Source organism: Carassius carassius, chromosome 32, assembly GCF_963082965.1.
Source record: "Carassius carassius chromosome 32, fCarCar2.1, whole genome shotgun sequence".
Classification (NCBI taxonomy): domain Eukaryota; kingdom Metazoa; phylum Chordata; class Actinopteri; order Cypriniformes; family Cyprinidae; genus Carassius; species Carassius carassius.
The window spans coordinates 12,829,151-12,843,159 of record NC_081786.1 but is presented as its reverse complement, the minus strand read 5'-3'; the positions used below and the strand labels follow the sequence as shown (position 1 = coordinate 12,843,159).

Genomic DNA, 14,009 nt, shown 5'->3' with positions numbered 1-14,009 from the left:
ATCTTAAAATATTAGACATGTTTTTGCTGTCACCCCAAACTTTTGAATGGTAACTTAGAGTATATGCTTAGAAAATTGCCATTGGGAAAAATAAAATCTTTGACAATAAAAAGTTTCACATTTCTTAAAATTTCTCATAGTACAGTAAGTATGTTTTGTTTTAAGGATGTTTAGATCATTTTACTGGAAAACCATTTCAGAGCCTAAATTTGCTTCTTTCTGATTAAAAAGACAACAAGCCTTATCAATAAACCACCAGTAAATCTAGTCGGCGTATCAGTGAATCTACAAAAACCCATCAATCCTATTAGGTGTCCTATAGGGGAGAAACGGACACATGAATGTTGAAGGATAAAAATAGAAGAGCAGAGGTTTTTAAGTGCGATAAAATTAAGCACAGTTGATCTTCTTTTCTTGATCTCTACACACGCTGTCAGCTGGAGCCCTGGTCAGGAGCTAATCTTATCCTCTTCACTATCTCCCTCACACAAACACAGATGAGTCAAGTCCTCCACTATCCCAACAGCCTCATTAGAACAGATTGGTGCTCTCTCAGCCCTGAAATGGAAACTCTACTATACTGCCGTCGAGAGAGAGAGATCGGGTTTAGTTCAGAATTCTCTGTTCTCTGCTGTCTTCTCTGTTATCACTGTGAGGACAACGGTGGCAGTTTTACAGACAGTGTCATACGAAGACACTTTCTCTTTTTTTTCTCACATTTGTCTAACAGACAGTTGTGGACCACGTGATAAAAAATGGCTTAATAAACATTAAAGGGGTCATAAAACTGAAAAAATCAAAATTCACTTGATCTATAATTTATATAATATAATATAATATATTCTAAATAGAATATATAATTTAGAGGTCATAGTGCTATAAAAACATTCTGTAATTTTCAGAACGCCGCCTTCTACATCGCTGCCTCTTTAGCCCCGCCCACCAATTTGTGCATTTAGTAGGTATATGACAAGAGTGAAAAATGCAGGTCTACATAGAAACCAAACGATAAACTTCATTTGATTAACTTTATTTTTAATGAAGTTCCAGACCATGTCAATAAGTACTCTGTCCTTTGTTCACTTAATTTTTCACTTTATTTTCACTTCATGATTCGTTTACAAACAAGGCACAATTTTCAGAAAGATAGAAACTAAAAGAAGATGCTTTGCTGACTATATTGGATCCTACAGTAATCTCGCAACACACAAGTATGAGTAACTGGTTCTCTTACGAGAGCTCTCTCGTACTGCGTCTTAGCTAAGACGCTACGGGAAAAGTCTCTTTTCACGAAATACTGAAGCAAAAAATTATCCTTAATTTTGTATTTTTGTAAAGCGCATTTGCAGCAGTACACAGCCATAGGCGAGACGGCTCGCTCGCTCACTGGCTTGTTCTGCGGCAACTGCACAGCCTATCGAGCGCAGGCTGATGCAACATCAGACCAATAAGGGCGCTTCGCGCCCTTCTTGCCACTTCCCGCCGAAACGGGTGTGGCCCAACCTATAAAAGGAGCTCGAAAAGGCTGACTCACCTGATTTTTCATCTCTTCAGCGAAGCTCATGCATCGCTGGATCACGAGGAAGCAAGCGTCGTCTGGAAGAGCATATCAGCAGGACGAGCCATCCTGAAGCCGCTGGCACCGCCGCCTTCCACTGCCGTTCCTGCTGCGCTATCCGGCGCCCATATCCTTTATAATCCTTGTTCTGTGATACTCTGTGTGTGTGTTCGCCCTGCGACGCACATTCACAAAAGAGCTGCGTCTTTTTAAAGATGCCTTCGTGCGGCTCGTGCAGAACCCCGCTCAGCGAAGGAGATCGTCATGTCATCTGCGTCTCCTGTCTGGGTGAAGACCATGCAGCGCTCGCGCTCGCTGATGGCGGATGTCCTCATTGCGAGCTGATGCCTATGGTGACTCTGAGGACTCGCCTGGCATCCTTCTCGAAGCCTGCATCATCCGCTGCGCCGCAGCGCCGTAAGAAGCGCCGCTCGCAGCGCCTACCAGAACCGCCAGTTCGGCCGAGCTCGCCGGTTCCCTCCGCTTCGCCGGTCTCCCCTGCATCGCTTCCCGATGCTCAGTGTCCGCTGCTTGCCGATGCGTCATCGGAGGAAGTGGATCTCAGGCCCGCGTCGGAGGAAGAAGACACGTGCTCTCTGCTTGCTTCGGGCAGTGAGGGTTGGACGAGCTCCGTGGATCTCGCGCCAGCTGCTCAGAGGCCCAGCAGACGGGGGGATATCGATAAGGAGCTGATGCGTGTACTCTCGTTGGCCGTGGCGAGCCTCGGCCTCGAGTGGTCTGCACCAGCGCCCCCTTCGCGTTCCCGGCTGGATGGTAGCTATCTTCCGGATGAGCGCTCTTCCTCAAGCTCAAAACACGCCCCTTTTCTTCCTGAGCTTCACGAAGAAGTGGCGAAAGCTTGGGACGCTCCATTCTCGGCGAGAATCCGCTCATCTGTTTCGCCAGCATTCTCCACACTGGACGGTGCTAAGAACAGAGGCTACCTGTCACTTCCGCCGGTGGAACAGGCTATAGCAGCGCACCTTTGCCCGCCCTCTGCTGGACGGCGGACTAAGGCGGCGTTGCCATCCAAAGCCTGCCGCATGACGTCATCGCTGCTCACACGGATATTCTCTGCTGCTGGGCAGGCTGCGTCTGCGTTACACACCATGGCGACGCTACAGATTTTCCAGGGCGATCTTCTCCGCAAGCTGGATGAGATGGGACCTGAAGCGATCTGTCTCGCGGATCTGAGGAGTGCTTCGGATCTCTCCCTCCGCGCTACTAAGTCCGCTGCACAGGCCATGGGACGGGTTATGGCTTCCGCTACGGTGGCTGAGAGGCATTTGTGGCTGACGCTTTCTGACATCAAGGAGTCTGAGCGCGCTGCGTTTCTTGACGCTCCGCTAACTCCTGCCGGCCTCTTTGGATCTTCCGTCAACGAGTTTGTGGAGAGATTCGCCGAGGACCAGAAAGCTTCACAGGCGTTCAAGCACTTCTTGCCGAAGCCCTAGCTCTAGACCGGCCCCACAGAGCTCTCAGTCACGCCCACCGCCTCCTGCTGCGCCGTCACGACAGCGTCAGCAACGCAGCTCGGGACCCCGTTCTCGCTCTTCGAGCCGTCGCCCCGCGCCGCGGGAGCCGCGGCAGAGGATTGCGGTGAAGCCAGAAGCCCCGAAAGCATCCTAGCACTGCTGGGAAAGCGCCGGTGTTCGAGTTCCGCTGCGGCCGAGCTCTCACCCAAGCGCGCCGCTGTTGCAGTTCCAAGAGTTGCGACTGCCTCAGTGTCTTCTGCAATGCGCAAGCCTGCACGAGTGCCCGCTTGCCTGCACACAAAAGCCGTTATCACGGCTACCCAGATGTTTCACAAAAACAGCGTTTTTTCTGGTGTCCCGGCCACGGCCGATGGTGCTATAAATGTTGTGACGATGCCCACTCCTCAGTGCCCATCTCCACATGTAAGCACAGCCCTACACACAGGGCCTGCGCTCATAATGTCGACTCAAGTCGGTCGCGCACACTACATAGTAAACGTGCCCACCCCTCAGTGCCCACAATTACTATGTCACACGCGTCATGCGGTTTCTGTAAAAACGAAACCCGTGCACGCTCGTCCGGCCACGGCCGATGGTGCTTTAAATGCAGTGACGATGCCCACTACCCAGTGCCCATCCCCGCATGTAAGCACAGCCCTGCACACAGGGCTGGCGCACATAAGATCGACACAGATCGGTCGAGCGCGCCGCATAGTAAACGTGCCCACTTCCCAGTGCCCACATACACTATGTCACTTACGGCGCGGGGCTTCTGTAAAAACGAGGCCCGTGCACGTACATTCTGCACAGGCAGACGGCGAGTTGGAAGTGGTAAAAGTGCACACATGCAGCCCACGGTTACTCGCAGATATATTGAGTCCCACGGGACCCGCTCAGCCTCCCTCCAGTCGGTTAAGCGCCGGAACGGGGTCGAGGATGAGCGATCTGCCCGCTGTGATCAGCGCGCTCCCCGCCTCAGATGCGCAGCACACTCGAGCGCCGCCGTTGTCCAGTCAACAGAGCGCGTGTCACATCCAGCCCTTAGCCATTCATGCAGATGCATGGTCAGCGCTTCCAGGGGTTTCGGATTGGGTGCTAGGCATTATAAAGAGAGGCTACTCGCTACAGTTTTCTCGATGCCCACCGCGCTTCTCAGCGCGCGTCGAAACTACGGTCAAAACAGAAGTAGCACACATACTTCGGGCCGAAATATCGAAACTGTTGAGCAAAGGGGCTGTAGAGCCTGTGTCTCAAGCTCAAAGCGAGGGGGGGCTGTACAGCATATACTTTCTGGTGCCCAAGAGAGACGGGGGTCTCAGGCCCATAATGGATCTAAGGCAGCTGAACAAGGCATTGATGAAACGCAGTTTCAAAATGCTCACGACCAGGAAGCTCCTCGCGCAGATTCGCGGAGGGGACTGGTTCATGTCAATAGATCTGAAGGACGCGTATTTTCAAATACAGATAGCGTCAAACCACAGGCGGTTTTTGAGATTCGCCTTCGAGGGCCAGGCATACCAGTTTGCAGTCCTGCCATTCGGCTTGTCCGTAGCTCCTCGTACGTTTACGAGGTGCATGGATGCAGCGCTCGCTCCTCTCAGACTCAGAGGCATACGAGTGCTGAATTATTTGGACGACTGGCTGGTTCTGGCCCAATCACGAGCGGAGCTCGTGGACCACAGGGCTGTTTTACTCGATCACCTCGAGAAGCTCGGCCTCAGTGTCAATTGGGCGAAGAGTTCGCTGAACCCCAGTCAGACGATCCTGTTTCTGGGTATAGTTCTGAACTCGTGTTCCATGACGGTGCGACTGTCACCACAGCGCACGATGGGCATTCAGCGCGCAGCGAGTTCTTTCCGCTGCGGCGCGACTGTGTCGCTCAAACACTGTCAAAGGTTGCTGGGTCTCATGGCCTCAGCATCTCCGGTTCTGCGGCTGGGCCTGCTCCGCATGCGCCCCCTGCAGTTCTGGCTGAAGGCTCGGGTGCCGCGCAGAGCGTGGGCGTCTGGCCGGCTGCATTTCAAGGTCGTTCAGAGCTGTGTTGCGGCTCTAGCACCTTGGACAGCGAACGGCTGGTACCGATCAGGTGTAAGCCTGGGGACTTCCCCGAGTGTGAAAATGGTGTCGACAGACGCCTCCACTTCGGGATGGGGAGCGCTGCTCGAAGGCAGACCGTCCTTTGGCCTATGGTCAGAACGGGAAAAGCTCCATCATATCAACTGCCTGGAAATGCTGGCAGTGGAGAATGCGCTGACGCGCTTTTGTCCCCATATCAAGGATCACCACGTCGTAGTCCGTTCGGACAACATGTCCGTGGTGTCCTACATAAATCGCCAGGGCGGTCTCGGGTCCCGAAACCTGTACAGGCTGACGGAACGCCTCCTGATTTGGGCTCAACGCAACGTGCGCTCGCTGAGAGCGGTGCATGTGCCTGGACTGCAGAATCTGGGTCCAGACAGGCTGTCCAGAGGCAATGTCCCTACGGGCGAATGGTCTCTACACCCGCAAACAGTTCGGCTGTTGTGGGAGAGATTTGGCATGGCGGAGGTGGACCTCTTTGCGTCCCACGAAAACGCTCACTGCCCCGCATTCTTTTCCAAGAACGAAAGCGCGCTGTCACGGAAATGGCCGTGCTGCCCGCTTTATGCGTTCCCTCCCGTCTCCCTCCTTCCGCAGGTGATAGAACGGGTGAGAGAAACGAGATGTTCAATACTGCTTGTGGCACCTCTTTGGAAGAACCAACCATGGTTCCCAGATTTGATGCAATTAGCAGATGTCGCCCCATGGCCGGTACCGTTGAGGAGAGATCTCCTCTCGCAGGCCAGGGGCTCGATTTGGCACCCTCAACCGGAGTTGTGGTCCCTCCATGTATGGGCACTCAACGGTTACCCGCTGATCTCGCAGTGGGAGTGCTAAATACCATCACTCAGGCTAGAGCTCCGTCGACACGACGTTTGTATGCCTCGAAGTGGTCGGTGTTCTCCAGCTGGTGCACAGCTCGAGGTTATTCACCCCTTAGTTGTGAGGTGACGGTGGTCCTCTCCTTCCTACAGGAGCTGTTGGATAAGGGCAGAGCCCCATCCACGCTCAAAGTTTATGTGGCGGCCATCGCGGCGTTTTCTGAAACGGCGTCCGGTCAGTCAATAGGAAGGAACGATTTAGTCATCCGGTTCCTCAGAGGAGCTAGGAGGCTGAATCCTCCCAGACCTCCGTCAGTCCCTATGTGGGACCTCGCGGCGGTTTTGGAGGCCTTGAAGGGTCCCCCGTTTGAGCCTATCCAATCGGTTAGCCTTCAGCATCTGTCGTTCAAGACAGTATTCTTGTTGGCTCTCGCTTCTGTGAAGCGTGTGGGTGATTTGCACGCGCTCTCGGTGAGCCAGTCGTGCTTGGAGTTTGGGCCCAATGACTCAAGGGTCATACTCAAACCTAGGCACGGTTATGTGCCGAAATCCCTCAGCACACCGTTTCGGGCTCAGGTTATTGCCCTGTCTGCCCTGCCGGTGTCAGGGGAGGATGGAGACTCGAGTCTTCTTTGCCCTGTCAGGGTTTTAAGAGCTTATGTGTCTCGCTCTGCTGCCTTTCGGCAGACGGAGCAGCTATTTGTCTCATTCGGTGGACGTTCCAAAGGAATGGCTGTTTCGAGACAGACTCTATCCAGATGGATAGTTGACGCCATAGCGTTAGCTTACGCTTCCAGGGGCCTTCAGTGCCCTTTGGGCGTCAGAGCACACTCCACAAGAGGCGTCGCCTCATCGTGGGCGTGGTCTACTGGGATCTCCTTGCAGGATATATGTATGGCGGCGGGTTGGGCCTCGCCGTCTACATTTATCAGGTTCTATAACCTGGAGGTTCCCGCCTTGCAAGCAAGGCTGCTGTCGGTATAGAAGAATCAGGGCCCTGAGGGGAATTCTGAATTCATGAGCGCTAGGCGCTGCCGACTGTTATATGGGCAGTATTACGTAAGACCCGCATTGCCACATTGGTCAGGCCTTGCCTCGGCTGTGTGATGTCATATTGCCGCATCTACGGATGCTGCTAGATATGGGACGGAGGGTTTTTCCCCCTTTTTTCTGTCCCGGACTCTCTGTGAGTCCCTCAGGTGACTGTGCACTGTAAATCCTGGGCGTTGCTTCAGGTTTATCGGTGTGTGATCCCTGCGCGCACGGCGTTTTACATCGGGTTCCCGTAGCGTCTTAGCTAAGACGCAGTACGAGAGAGCTCTCGTAAGAGAACGTACTCGGTTACTAAACGTAACCTCGGTTCTCTCTAGAAGAGCGAACGAGTACTGCGTTCTCTGCCGTGCGTACGATTCACTCTGGTTCGCTTCGGCGATGAAATAAATCAGGTGAGTCAGCCTTTTCAAGCTCCTTTTATAGGTTGGGCCACACCCGTTTCGGCGGGAAGTGGCAAGAAGGGTGCGAAGCGCCCTTATTGGTCTGATGTTGCATCAGCCTGCGCTCGATAGGCTGTGCAGTTGCCGCAGAACAAGCCAGTGAGTGAGCGAGCCGTCTCGCCTATGGCTGTGTACTGCTGCAAATGCGCTTTACAAAAATACAAAATTAAGGATAATTTTTTGCTTCAGTATTTCGTGAAAAGAGACTTTTCCCGTAGCGTCTTAGCTAAGACGCAGTACTCGTTCGCTCTTCTAGAGAGAACCGAGGTTACGTTTAGTAACCGAGTACGTTTTATTACCTGGTCACTATTGCTTTGTCTGTTATTACAGATCGTTTGATACAAGTATTTATGCATTTTTAACTTAAATCACAGCAACGTCCATCTATGAAGGATGAAGGCACAGCTCTTAGCTAATCATAGCAGTGGGTGTTTATTTCTGAGTCTACAATCCACCACACCTGTTCAAACAGAGCATTATGATGAGGGGGGTAGCCTATTACTTTTAAATTGTTTTTTTTTTATGGGAAAAAATCTTTATAACATTACAAAATAATGAAAAAAAGCAGTTCATAACACTTTTAAATAATGCAGTTGTAAAAATGCAAAAAGGTTGTTTGGAGGATACAAACTATTATTACCTCAATGTTAAAACAATTTTTTTATCATTAATTGCCAAACAAGTCTTTAAAGAAAACCGCAACTCTTGTTTTCCACATACAATTGTTCAGTAGTTCATGTTTTTGCCGAGCATGTGTGTTTATGTGTGTGTTTTAGGTACATATATGTGCCACTGGGCGGCTCTCATCACGGTGTGTTCCGGAAACTCGTCTCCACTGCGCTGGCGTTTGGGTTTGTGTGTTTCTGGCATGGTTGCCATGACTACCTGCAGTACTGGGCCGTGCTGAACTGGGTTGGGGTGTTGGTGGAGAACGGTCTCGCACTCCTCTTTTCCTCTCGTCCTCTTCATCGCGTTATTGTAAGTTCACACAATCCCTCTCAAGTTATCAGCTTTAAACAAAGTTCAGTGTTTATAATGAAGAGGTCACTAATAAATACCATGCTCTTTTGATCTCGTCTTAGGTTCGTTGCCTGTCACCTCGGATGCAGAGGCGTGGCCTAGCGCTTATCTCCGCCCTCTCCACTGCTTTTCTGATTCTGTCCAATCTGTTTTTTCTGGGTGGGATCCATGTGGGCAGAATCTTCTGGAAGAGGGTGTTTGTCGAAGGTGGGTGATTTGTGAAAAATAATTACGTTTTGGCATACTTTCAAAAAGAGTACTTATTTTGGAAATACTATACTTTCAAAAAATATTCTTAAAAGCGAATGGAATATTATGTTTTTAGGAATTTCATTTTTCAATTTTGAATTTGCTGAACATTTGCTTACCATCAGGCCATTCAAGATGTAGATGAGTTTGTTTGTTCAGTGGAATAGATTTAGAGAAATTTAGTATTACATGATCTGCAGTGAATGGGTTGCCTTCAGAATGAGAGTCCAAAAAGCTGATGAAAACATCACAATAATCTAGAAGTAACCAGTTCATGAAGTGAAAAGCTGTGTTTGTAAGAAGCAAATCCATTATTAAGTTTTTTTTTAATTTCAAACCATTGCTTTTGCCAAAAATAGCAATCCAAAATAGCAGTACTTAACATGCTTTGTTAATGAACACATTAACATGTTAAACAACACATCAAATACATGTACTTGACTAAAGATTATTAAAACATAATTTAAAAAAAGAACATTTACAAGTGCACATTTAATACAATTAAGCACTTTTTTACAAGGGTAGAGAAACATTCACACATGTCATCAGTCAGATTTATTTCCCCTCAATCTGTAACTGCTGACAAGTCAACCACAGCTGCTGACAACGTGTTTTTAAACTCTGGGAATGTGAAAGTTTTCAACCTTTTAACGTTTTGTGGGTCATGTTGAGGCAGTAATTCAGAAAGAAAGCTGTAATGATTTGATGCTGTAATGTAAGGATGTGGGACAGCCTGTCATTTCATCCCAGATCAGACACAAAAGTGAGGAAATGAATTCATTCTGAAGTGCTCAGAACACATTTTGTGTTGGAGAAGAGCTGAGTCACTGTTTTGTGGTGCATATGAGATGTTACGAATGATTTTGTAAGATTGTTGCAGGATTGGAGTGGTTTGTTATTATGAATTATTATGCTTTTTCAGTATACAGTGGAGTAAAAAATTCTGAACGTTGATGATTGAAAATGTATTATTAAAAATCTAATTTAATAAACAATTGTGGAATTTTTTGGGAAAATTAGAATCAAGAAATATAACAAAATTACGAGAAATTATTACGCAAAATAATAAATATTCAGCACTGTTTTTTGGTCACTAATCAAATTTGAGACACTGAGTGCATAAACAATTAGATGCTTTTGCTTCTATAAACTTGTAAAGGTGATTATTAATTGTATGAAATCATTTGGGAATAGTTTTCACAAACTGCTTTAGGATCATGCTGGTTACATTTAATGTCAAATGAAGCACCAGTGTGCATCAGACGTTTATCTTTAAAGAGTTATAGAGAGAGAAGTGTGAAGGTCTTTTGGAAAAATAAAAGCAGTTTGAATGTCTGTCTGGAAGTTTCTAGAAGCTGCTTTACATCCATTTGCCACAAGGTACCATGAGCACCACAGAGTCTTACCATCGGTCGCCATGGAATCATTCATTCTTGACATCTCTGAAAGGTAGCCATGCTGATCGCAGCCACCCCCTGCAGCAGCAGCTGTCAGTCAGACGCTGACGGTTAGAGGCAGGAGGAGCTGCAGGTGACAGAAAAGCTCAGAGAGAGACCTGCTGGGCACAGAGACTCACACAGCCCTGACCCTGAACTTATTCAGTATTTTGTTCATTTCATCATAGTACTTTAGTTGCATTTAATTAGCTCCCTTAAGTCAGTTTTGTTAGTCAAACTTACAAATTGTACTTTTTTTTTTTGTTTAACCTGATGCTTTGAAGTAATTTCTTACATTTCAATAATATAAAAAATAGCATGAATAGTATGACTTTTATACATGCATATATAAAAAGTGCCCTTCATAAGTATTTGAACTAAAATGACAAAATTGCTCTGTTTGCTGTGGAGTCAAGACATTTGCAAATATAATTAAAAGATGAATATGAGACTAAACTAAAGAATGTCACAATTTATTATTAGCCGTTTCAACACACAAATGTTTTACCAAATAAAAAGGGCAGCACTTTTAGAGTTCATCCCACTATCTGATGTGAGCATAAGCATTGGAACCAGTGAACTTAAGGCAGATGTAAAAGATTAAAAGCTATTATTTAGTTGCAGATTCCTTGCATGCAATCAGAGCAGTGAGTCTGTGACCCATAGACATCACCAGACTCTTGGTCTTATGCTTTGAAATGCTTTTCCCAACCTTTAATGCAGCCAATTCCAACTGTTTTGGGGAGTTTCTGCCTTTAGATATATGTATATAGGCTGACATTGGATATTAAAATATTTTCATAATTTCATAAAATCATTAAAAAAAACAATAATTTATTAATATGGTTAATTGAATGATACTGGTAAATGTAATATTTAGCAAATTGAAATGAATCAATCTATCAGTTTTTCTTACTGTACATTATAATTTTATAATATTAATTACATTATAATTTCCTTGTAGCACAATGTTAGTACTTTTTAGTGTTTATTTTTATTTTATTTAAATACAAAGTACTTTTCTTACAAAGTACTGTATAATTGCAATATTTCATTAGTTTTTGGCAATGAATTGAAAATAATTATAGAGATTTTTTACTAAAGTTTTTTTTTTTTTTTTTGGACATAACATTGAATTCATTCTCGACTTATTGGTACAGGCAAGAATTAAAAAATTTGGTGCATACCTTAGTATGTCAACATATCATTATTTGAAAACATATGTAAATGATGAGTGACATTTAGTTATATATGTCCTTTATATGTCTACATGTCCTTTCACGCACTGAAGGTCTGTGTTTGTTTTATTTTTAAGCAAGTGTTTCGAAAGAGTCTCCTGTGATATAACAATCACCTGTTCTTCTTCTTGCCTCTATAAGTGTGTGTGTTGATGTGTCTCTCTTCCTTATTTAATGTAGGTGAGTTTAGTGTGACGCAAGTTGAGTCATGTTGAGAGGATTTGTGTGTAGCTGGATGAGGACAAAGTTCAGAAAACACAGATCTGTAGTCTTATACAGACAAAATGAGATATAACACACACTACCTCTGAGCTTCTTTTCTGTCTGACTTTTTTGTAGTCTTTCTGCTACATTGCAGTGTTATGTGTTGTTGGCATGACGAAATACATTAAGTGGGTAAAACTGTGACTCCAGCACCTGAAGGACAATGAGGTGTAACCAAATGTAATCAGCACCCTCCCTTCTTTCATTTACTCTCATTTCCTCCCTGCTTCATCCTTCTTTTCTCATCCCTGATGCAACAAGGCAGGTCCTTTTAATGAACCCACCAGAGACAAACACACACGCTCATAGTAGACATTTTGAGGAGGAACTGTGATTATGTATACATGAAACTGATAATAATTGGAAATTATTTGTATAAAATTAATACTTTAACAATAATGTATACAATTTTGAAAATAACAGTGATTTATCTAGCAATATGTTTATGCCTCTTTGTATTTTACCATTCAAACTCCCTTTCTATTTCTCCAACAGGCTGGTCATCTGTGGCCGTTCCAATGGTTGCTTTTCTCTATTGCTTTGCTCAAGTTGGTCTTGAGTGGGACATGAGATGACAACACCCTTCAGAGCAGAATCATGGGAAGGCAAAGTTTTTTTTTTTTTTTTTACAATAGTTCGGACCAATCACAATGTGTACAGCCAGCATTCCTATCAACTCTTTCAGTATCACGTGTTTGTATAGTAGTAATGCTGTATTTGACCAGCGTGTGTGTGGAAATGAAATGGTGTGAGTGCTCCAGGTGTGTGTTTGATGGTTAATCCTGTCGCTGCTTTATTTATGAGTTTGTCTGAACACTGATGGTGACACGTCTCTGATCAGAAGCCAGGATACAGCCTGACCATTGCTCTCTCTCTCTCTCTCCCTCGTCCCTCCATCTGTGTAGATTTCCTTCCTCTTGTTCATTTTGTCCCTCTGATCTTTCTTGTCCTGATCTCTCCATCTCATGTTATTATCCATCATTCTCTCATTCTCCTTGTGTATACATACTTCGGTCTTCTTACTAACAGCTCAAGCTGCTGTATGTGGTTAATTAGATCAGTGATCTGCTAGCCTGGAGTTTCTCCTTTATTAGAGAGAGCTACGACATGTTTGTGTTTCAGTGTTAGGGGGATTACACTTTAAAGAGCTTTATCTCTACAGCGTACCTTTATCAGCATCAGATTAATCATTCATAATCCCTTCACAAAAATCTCTCTCTCTTCATTTCAATTTTAGTGTTCTTTATTGGCAAGATAAAACTGTATATTTGCATTACCATATAAAAAATAAAAACAGCCATACTGTCATTGTAGCATAAAAGCAATGAGAATTTTTAAGAAAAGTAAAATACAATGGAAAAAAAGTAGGTCTAAATTAAATATAAAAATATGTATTATTAAAAGAATTAAAGGTACACACTTTTTAATATCAGTTTGCTATGATTGCGGTCTCTTTCTCCATCTCTTCTCTGTGATATGATGATATTTTAGTAAATGGTTATGGAAGAGGTCATGCTTGACCTGCCCTTTCTGTGAGTCATACTGAAATTACTGACATCACATTTTACACAGGTCCGTGTGTGTGTGTGTGTGTGTGTGTGTGTGTGTTTGTGTGTGTTACTCAACACAGGTCACTCTGCTATTAATGAATGTTAATTAGTATGTAGCATTACACAGTCTTCAAAGTGTACATAATTGCACAGTTCAAAATGTTCTCTCTCCTTAAAGTAAGCATGAATGGTCATTTACACCTTGCAATGTGGTGCATTAGTGTATTTAGTGAATTTGAATATTTAATGAGATAAAATATTGGGCTGCATTTTATTTAGTTTATTGGGAGTTGGATTGGATGATGTAAAGTGGGTGTTACTTACCATAATGGAGCTAGAAATGAAAGCAATTTTGCTTAAAAGCAATGTTTAAATATCTGTTGGTGATTATTAAATAGTTATGGACAATTTTATACTTTTGAATCATATTAAATTGGGCCAATTTTAATTTCATGCTGACTTCAAAGCTTTCATAACTATCTTGCATAAAATGACAGCAATCAAGTAAAGAGAGTATAAGCAAAAATAAGTATAGAAAATATTTTATTATCATAAATTATATTTTACAGCAATTTTACAAATTTTGTCTTTGTGCTTTTACAGTAGTAATTTCCGTGTGGAGAAATGATTTCAGTGTGGAGGTTTCAGTCAGTGGATAATGACCATGCTGTCTGCTGACTACATCTGAAGTTGAATTAGGGCTGTTTTTAAAGAACGACCCTTCGTAGGACCTCTGTGAGCAGACAGACCAAACCCTGCGGTGTGACAGAACTGCACAACTCCGTTTGTACTTCACTATCAAAATACTCATAGTTCCCCAAAATAC

At 44.9% G+C, this 14,009-nt stretch overlaps 1 protein-coding gene across 1 annotated transcript in view; it reads left to right on the top strand.

Annotated features, from left to right (window-relative positions):
* hhat (hedgehog acyltransferase) overlaps window positions 1-13,594 on the top strand; it is a 35,063-nt gene extending 21,469 nt beyond the window's left edge. The window contains exons 10-12 of the mRNA XM_059520392.1: window positions 8,203-8,404; window positions 8,509-8,653; window positions 12,129-13,594. Of these exons, the coding sequence (XP_059376375.1) occupies window positions 8,203-8,404; window positions 8,509-8,653; window positions 12,129-12,208 (427 nt within the window). The 3' untranslated portion in view covers window positions 12,209-13,594. The remainder of the gene's footprint in view (window positions 1-8,202; window positions 8,405-8,508; window positions 8,654-12,128) is intronic.
* Window positions 13,595-14,009: the final 415 nt, after the last annotated feature.